Raw genomic sequence first — 6,922 nt, 5'->3', positions numbered from 1 at the left:
ATTCCTAAATTTTCCAGTGAAGAGAAATATTCAGGGTTTCATTTACTGTAATGATTTGATGAGAAACATGTTTGATTTAAGACGGCATTGCATTTTTTGAGTAGTGGTAGAGTGCTTGCCTAGCATGTGTGAGGCACTGGGTTTGATTCTCAGTACCGCATATAAATAGATAAATAAAGGTTCATCAACAACTAAAAATATATGTATTAAAAAGAAACCTGGTACCATGTCATAATCTAACCTTTTTTCCCAAGGCTCTTTATTTGGCTCGTCTCCAAAACATCTTACAAACACGTCATGTCTGATTCCTGTGGCATTTCTGATGAATATTGTGAAATCAAGTCCTTTCCTATTCACTCCTTTTGATTCCTATTATCTTCTTTGTGTTTCGACTTTCCTCCCCACCTACAGCATAAGCTTCCCAGAGTAGGAGGCATAACTGATGTTTCTTTCTTTATTTTTTTTTCCTTATGAAATGCCCCATTTTCCTGATGGACACACAAAAAAATAGGGCGTTAACTGTTGGTAAGTTGATTGTTCAAATGATCTCATCCTTTTTTGTGTGCTGAGTTGTTGACTACAGTGTTAGGGACACTGAGGTCTAATTTAATATACAGTGTCACTCAATTCTTGTGCAATGTCAAAAATGCCTACATACAAGATGGCTATAATACTAATTTTATGAAGAAGGGACACGATAATGAATTAATACTAGTAACATCATGATGCAGCTAGATCACAATTGAGAGGCTCATTTCTAAGTAAGATATTGGTTTTCTTAAAAAATTCAGTAACAGAGGCTGGGCGTAGTTCAGTGTCAGACTTACCTAGCAAGTGTAAAATAAAAAATAAAAGTAAAATAAAATAGAAAAAAAAAGAAAAGAAAAAACATTCAGCAACGATTTTGTTAGCTTGCAAGAGTAAGTTTATTGAAGCCTAGAAGCAATTAGAGCAGGGCTGTCATTTCAACTTTCAAGAGCAATCTAATAAAGAAATCAGAGGATGCAGAAAAATTGGCTAGTCATCTATTTCTAGACTGAAGTGTTTCCATGAAGATATTCAGAGGGTTGACTTAGAATGACGTGATTTCTTCACTTGTGTCTTTCTTGATTTTTTTTTTCTTTGAAAGATACTCTTGTTGACCTGGAAATCGCTCATTTTATTTTCACCTCTGAAATACTGCTGACTTGAGATGAGACGACTTTGCCATCCACCACCTCTTCTATGATGGTCTTAGTGACTCTCGTCTTGTTGGGATCTGAAAATCACGGGGTGACAAGGTCAGTCTGGAAACTCACAGAAACGCAAATCCAGAGAAATTCAATTATTTTCACGAAGTGTGTTTGTTCTCTCTGGGTAAGATTATGTAAATAATCGTATACATTTTAATATGACAAGCAAACCATGCTTTTACTTAAAAGTAAAATTTAAAAATTACAAAATTATCATCAATGTTAAAAAAAAAAAAAGAAAAAGAAAAAGTCTACCTCTTCCTTGACCAGAATAGCTTCCAGATCTTGAGTCACCCGATACCGAATCCCTGGATCCTATGTTTCTAGAGAAAAGAAGAATTGTGTTTTCCTTTGTAGTTTGCAAAGGTAGAAAAAAACCCTCCCTGCTGGGGATTCTCCATGATGGAGCTTTGGATATCTGTTTTGGTTTTTGGTACCATGGACTGAACCCAGGGGTACTTAACCACTGACCCACATTCCTAGTGCTTTTTTGAGACAGGGTCTTGCTAAATTGCTTAGGGTCTCCCTAAGTTGCTGAGGCTGGCTTTGAATTTGAGATCCTCCAGCTTCAGCCTCCGGAGTTGCTGGGATGACAGGCATATACTACTGTTACTGGTTTGGGGTAATTTTTTTTTTTCTGGTGGTGCTGGGGATTGAACCCAGGGCTTTGTGTACACGAGGCAAGCACTCTACCAATTGAGCTATATCCCCAGCCCCTGGATATCTTTTGATTGTACCGTGTCTGTGACTTTATTACTTCGAAACTACAATTCCAACCTCAGTGTCTCTTTTCAGTTTCATAAAAAAATGCACGGTTTGCATTTTGGCCCATTTCTGACATTCATTTACCCTCCTTCTCCATCAAGCAGGCGGCGGTAGGTCTCGATCTCCATCTCCAGGCGGGACTTGATGTCCAGCAATTGCTCGTATTCTGTGTTCTGGCATTCAGTCTCACCCCGAATCTGGCAGATCTGCTCCTCCAGGCTGCTGATCTGCATCTGAATTTCTGACAACCGAGCCACGTAGCTGGCTTCTGTATCAGCCAGAGTCCCTTCCAGGGAGCTTTTCTACGAGAAAAAGCAAATAAAAAATTCATGATGAAGATAAGTCAATGGATGATTTAAAAAGTATACAATTTTATATGGTTCTAGAGGTGTGCTTTCACTCAATAACAACCTCTATTGATTAATCATTGCTTTTGAAATTTTTGTTGGCATTATCTTTTCAGATTAAATATTTTATGGAAATAGAGTACATTAACTGCTTTATGCTTTCTAGAACCATGATGGTACAGGTCTCCATAACATTACTTTTATCATGTGACTAGTGAACATCTTGAAAAAGAAAAAAAAAAGTGCATTTGCTTAACTCCCTGTTGGAGATTTTGAAAAGCTATTTGCACATACCATGGCCAGTTGGGACTGAAGCTCAATTTCCAGGGCTTGCAGGGTACGCTTCAGTTCTGTTATCTCATTCTTGGCAGAACTGGCGGCCCCAGCATCAGTAGAGATCTGTGCTTGCAGGGCTGCACTCTAAATAGAAATAAAATGCATTTCTTCTAGGCCATGAAAGGAGCAGAAGTGTGTAGCTGCAGGCTTCAAGATGCCCCACAGAGAGGAGATACCTGCTTGTTGAACTGCTCCTCTGCCTCCCGGCGGTTCTGTTCAGCCAGCTCCTCATACTGTGCCCTCATGTCATTCAATAATTTGGTCAGATCGGTTCCTGGGGCAGCATTCATTTCCACAGTCACATCCCCTCCAGAACTTCCTTGCATACTCTTCATTTCCTAACACCAAGGAGAAAAGATCACCGTGATGCTAATAGAAAAGCAACAACTTCCTAAAATGGGCAGAGCTAGTGCGAATTTGAAACTAGGACACCTGGGGGGGGAGAATCAAGTTCAGATATACTATGCTTATTATTCGTCTTTTTCTGGTCTTTAGATGTGGGAAATTCATTGAGTTTATTCTTATAAAACAGATGTGGGGGAAAATATGGAAGTCAGGGCTTTCACTCCTGTGGAGCTGGTCCCAACCTCCTCGTGACTCTTCTTCAGATAGGTCAGCTCCTCAGTGAGACTCTCAATCTGCATCTCCAGGTCAGAGCGGGTCATGGTCAGGTCATCCAGAACTTTCCGAAGGCCATTAATGTCGGCCTCCACACTCTGCCGGAGACACAGCTCGTTTTCATACCTGAAAGGGGCAGCAAGAAGGTAGCAGTGAGCTGGCCCGACACCTTTCAAAGAGTCCCCTGCATTTCCTACAGATTGAGCAAGTTCTCACCTCTACGCATTTTGATAAATGAAGGTTACTAAGTTTTCTCTGATGATTTTCCCCCATAAGGAAAAACAAAAGTTTGATGTTAGTCCTAATCATGTCTAATAATTTTATAATGAAATCCTCATCCCTAACTTGTCTCCTCTTTTATTTTTATTTTATTTTTTTTCCTGGAATGATGGTTTCTACAGTTTACCCTTGGGATGTTTGTGAATTGAATTTAGGTCATGATCCCCAGAAAGATATTAAGAAAAATTTTTAAGCAAATGGATTGGATTTTATTTTTTCCTGTCACACTTGTTTTCAAGTCTGATGTGTCTTACTTCAGTCTGAAGTCGTCAGCAGCCAGTCTGGCGTTGTCAATCTGCAAAATGATTCCAGCATTTTCAACAGTGGCCGTGATGATCTAGAAAAAGATGATAATAATGAATGGTTCACTCATGATTTTTGCCTTGTGTCTGTAGGCCTGCCTGGGAGGGTAGGTGTTTTCTGTCTTACTAGCTAGCTCTTAATGGGGAATTGATTTGCAAACTTACATAGTAATGATACCTGTATATTTAGGATTACATCTTTCTGCAAAAAAGTTAACAATTTGCACATTTATAGGAATAGGCACAGAACATAGCCCTTCTGTGGATTTTCACTGTTTGGAAGATCAGTTATTCCATGAGCTCTTTCAGAACATAGTACAGAGGTTGAATTTCACTTAGAGAAAAATGCCTTTAAAAAATATTTCCCATACAACAGTGGCTAAACATTGTTGGTTTCACTACCTCTTTATACAGTATTTGTACCAGGTTTTCTAGGAAGAAAAATAGTCGTAAGGACTCTTTTAAGTCTACTAAGACACTAAAATGTGTTAGTCTGTTAGAATTAACCATAAAGTAATTAGATTCAACTAATTGGTTCTTTGCAATCAGTCTTATATATACATGTTAGCTGCTTGGCATGATATATACATTTTACTCTTATGGAGAAATACTCAAATCTGAGATGCAATCAGAAAATTAATGCGGTTAGATGTCACATAGTGGGCTGTCATCATTAAGACATACCATGTACCATTTTGCATAAAAAACAAGCAAATATATTTTTAAATAACTCATTGACTTTGAATTTTCATTACAGTATATGATCTGACTAAAAGTGAAAGATACATCATAGAAACTTAGCCTATCACAGATAGTATCTTACCTGGTTCCTGAGATCTTCAATAATTGAATAGTATTTGCTATAATCTCTTCCAGAACCATCATTTCCAGACCCAGGCCCAAATTTGTCATACCACGCCTTGATTTTATTCTCCAGATCAGTGTTGGCCTCCTCCAGGGCTCTGACCTTGTCTAGGTAATTGGCCAGGCGGTCATTGAGGTTCTGCATAGTTTGCTTTTCACCTCCAGAGAAAAGCCCCCCGTCACCAATGCCACCACTCAAGCAACCTCCCATACCACCTCCATGGCTGTAGAAACCTCTATTATCACCGCTGCTGAATCCAGAGCCCCCACCAAAGCAACTCCCGGAGCCCAAGGTCGCTCCCAGACCACCTCTTACTGAGCAGCTCCCAAAGCCTCCTGCAAAGCCACCTCCAAAGCCACTGCTAGGTCCCCCACTCAGGCCACAATTGCCAGTTCCTCCTTGGAAGCCTCTGGCAGAGCCACCCCCGAGACCACATCTGCTTCCACTGCTGAAGCTGCTTCTACCAGCGGACACCCTGCTGCTCCCAGCCCTGGAGGAGGAGATGCGAGAAGAGCAAGACATGTTGTTCCTGCAAAGCTTAGCTTGTCCCAGCGAATGTGAGAGGTGGAGGGAAGAGCCTATGGATTTCGGCTCTTATATACACACTTTTTCAGGGTGTTCCTTTTCTTTGTCACTGAATTACTGTTACAGTTTTGCTAATCCATAATTGGATAATTTATTTTTCATGAACCCACTCTACTGGCTGTTTTTCTAAGGCTGGGTCAGAGCCCTGGGGCATTTATTACACTGGAAAAAAAAAGGTGGAGCAAAGCAAAAAAAAAAAAAAAAAAAAAATCCAGAATTATAGTTTTAACCTTTCAGACATTTAGATGACTGGTAATTCTTTTCTGAAAATATAATTCCATTAAATTTGCCACATGATTAATCTCCCACACCTGCAGATTATCACACGTAATTAAAATGATGAGAACGAAAATTTTCCAACACAGAACTTTTTGTTCGTATTGTTGTCAAAAGTTAGAAATTGGCTCTAACCTCAGTGTTAGTTCCAGGTTTAATTAAGTCTTCTCTTTGATGATTTCAGTCAGCCTGCTTTTGAGGTTGTTGAAGTTTATGCAGTTAGGTTTTTGCAATTTTTGTATTTTGATATTGAATGATATGTTTTTGCTGTTAATAAAAACTTAAATCAATAGCCTTCCAGGCCAGTATTGTTGGATCTCAGGAACACCTGTGTTGAAGTAAGTAATGTCTAAGAACGACCAGACAAGTTTCCAGACAGCTTGATTTAGTAGGGGCTCAAAGAGCTGTCAGGCTGCCCCAAGTATGCTTTTCCTTTTGATTGAACTCTCGTCTGACATAATGCTAGCAATGTCTTTCTTTATCTGATCCTAAGAAGCAAAGACATGAGGTCAATTTCTCTTCTTTTTGTTAGAAAAATTTCCAGAGAGGAAGATCTGAATTCATTATTTTGGGGGGCAGGTACCAGGGATTGAACTCAGGGACACTCGACCATTAAGCCACATCCCCAGCCCTATTTTGTGTTTTATTTAGAGACAGGGTCTCACTGAGTTGCTTAGTGCCTTGCTTTTGCTGAGCCTGGCTTTGAACTCGTGATTCTTCTGCCTCAGCTGCCTGAGCCGCTGGGATTACTGAACCCACTTTTAATAATCCATATTTTTCCTGGAGTCAGTTCACAAAGTTTCCCTTATCTACTCTTTGCTTAGGTTTTTCTGCTTTTGTTAAAAAGACATTTAGTTAAGAGGACCTGTACATACTTTTGATAACTCATTTTATGGTTGGGATCTCTGTGTCTGTTCTGAAATCCAGGGCCCTCCCAGATCACTTTCTGCTTTGTGTTGTTCTGTCCCTGACTACTATAGATAATTTCCTTTCATTTCAGTTTGTAACTTCTCTGGTTTAAAAATATCTTTTAAAAACCTGGGTAAGTGGGGTGGCTCGTGCCTGTAATTGCGACAATTTGAGGGGCTGAGGCAGGAGGATGGCAAGTTTGAGGCCAGCCTTAGCTCAGTGGTATTGAGCCCTTGGGTTCAACCCCCACTACAAAAAAAAAAAAAAAAAAAAAAAAAAAGAACAAATACTGTATGATTCCACTACATGAGATTCCTAGAGCAGTTAAATTCGTAGAAAGAGCAGAATGGTGAATGGGGGTTAAGATGTTGTTGTTTAGTAGGTGTAGAGTTTTAGTTTTGCCATGTA

At 39.6% G+C, this 6,922-nt stretch overlaps 1 protein-coding gene across 2 annotated transcripts; it reads right to left on the bottom strand.

Annotated features, from left to right (window-relative positions):
• Positions 1–1,154: 1,154 nt before the first annotated feature.
• Krt24 (keratin 24) lies at positions 1,155–5,266 on the bottom strand. Of its 2 annotated transcripts, XM_027922534.2 has the most exons (9): positions 4,703–5,266; positions 3,832–3,914; positions 3,268–3,424; positions 2,857–3,018; positions 2,639–2,764; positions 2,082–2,299; positions 1,926–1,948; positions 1,488–1,547; positions 1,155–1,258 (listed from the first exon to the last, which is right to left on the bottom strand). In XM_027922534.2, the coding sequence occupies exons 1-9, from the start codon at positions 5,264–5,266 to the stop codon at positions 1,155–1,157; spliced, it is 1,497 nt and encodes a 498-aa protein (XP_027778335.1). The 2 variants fall into 2 exon arrangements, with proteins under 2 accessions (XP_027778335.1, XP_027778337.1); XM_027922536.2 differs by lacking the exon at positions 1,926–1,948 and having other exon boundaries at positions 1,488–1,555.
• Between the last annotated feature and the right edge of the window lie 1,656 nt (positions 5,267–6,922).

Source organism: Marmota flaviventris, chromosome 17, assembly GCF_047511675.1.
Source record: "Marmota flaviventris isolate mMarFla1 chromosome 17, mMarFla1.hap1, whole genome shotgun sequence".
In the NCBI taxonomy this organism is placed as follows: domain Eukaryota; kingdom Metazoa; phylum Chordata; class Mammalia; order Rodentia; family Sciuridae; genus Marmota; species Marmota flaviventris.
This window is presented reverse-complemented; position numbering and strand designations above follow the sequence as displayed.

Bases quoted from the DNA above. Each gene is read 5' to 3' on its own strand.
- Krt24 (XM_027922534.2), bottom strand. From the start codon at position 5,266: ATGTCTTGCTCTTCTCGCATCTCCTCCTCCAGGGCTGGGAGCAGCAGG. The intron at 3,915-4,702 runs GTAAGATACTAT...ATCTTTTTCTAG, and splicing joins TTGAAGATCTCAGGAACCAG to ATCATCACGGCCACTGTTGA. The intron at 1,259-1,487 runs GTAGACTTTTTC...CGTGATTTTCAG, and splicing joins CTATTCTGGTCAAGGAAGAG to ATCCCAACAAGACGAGAGTC.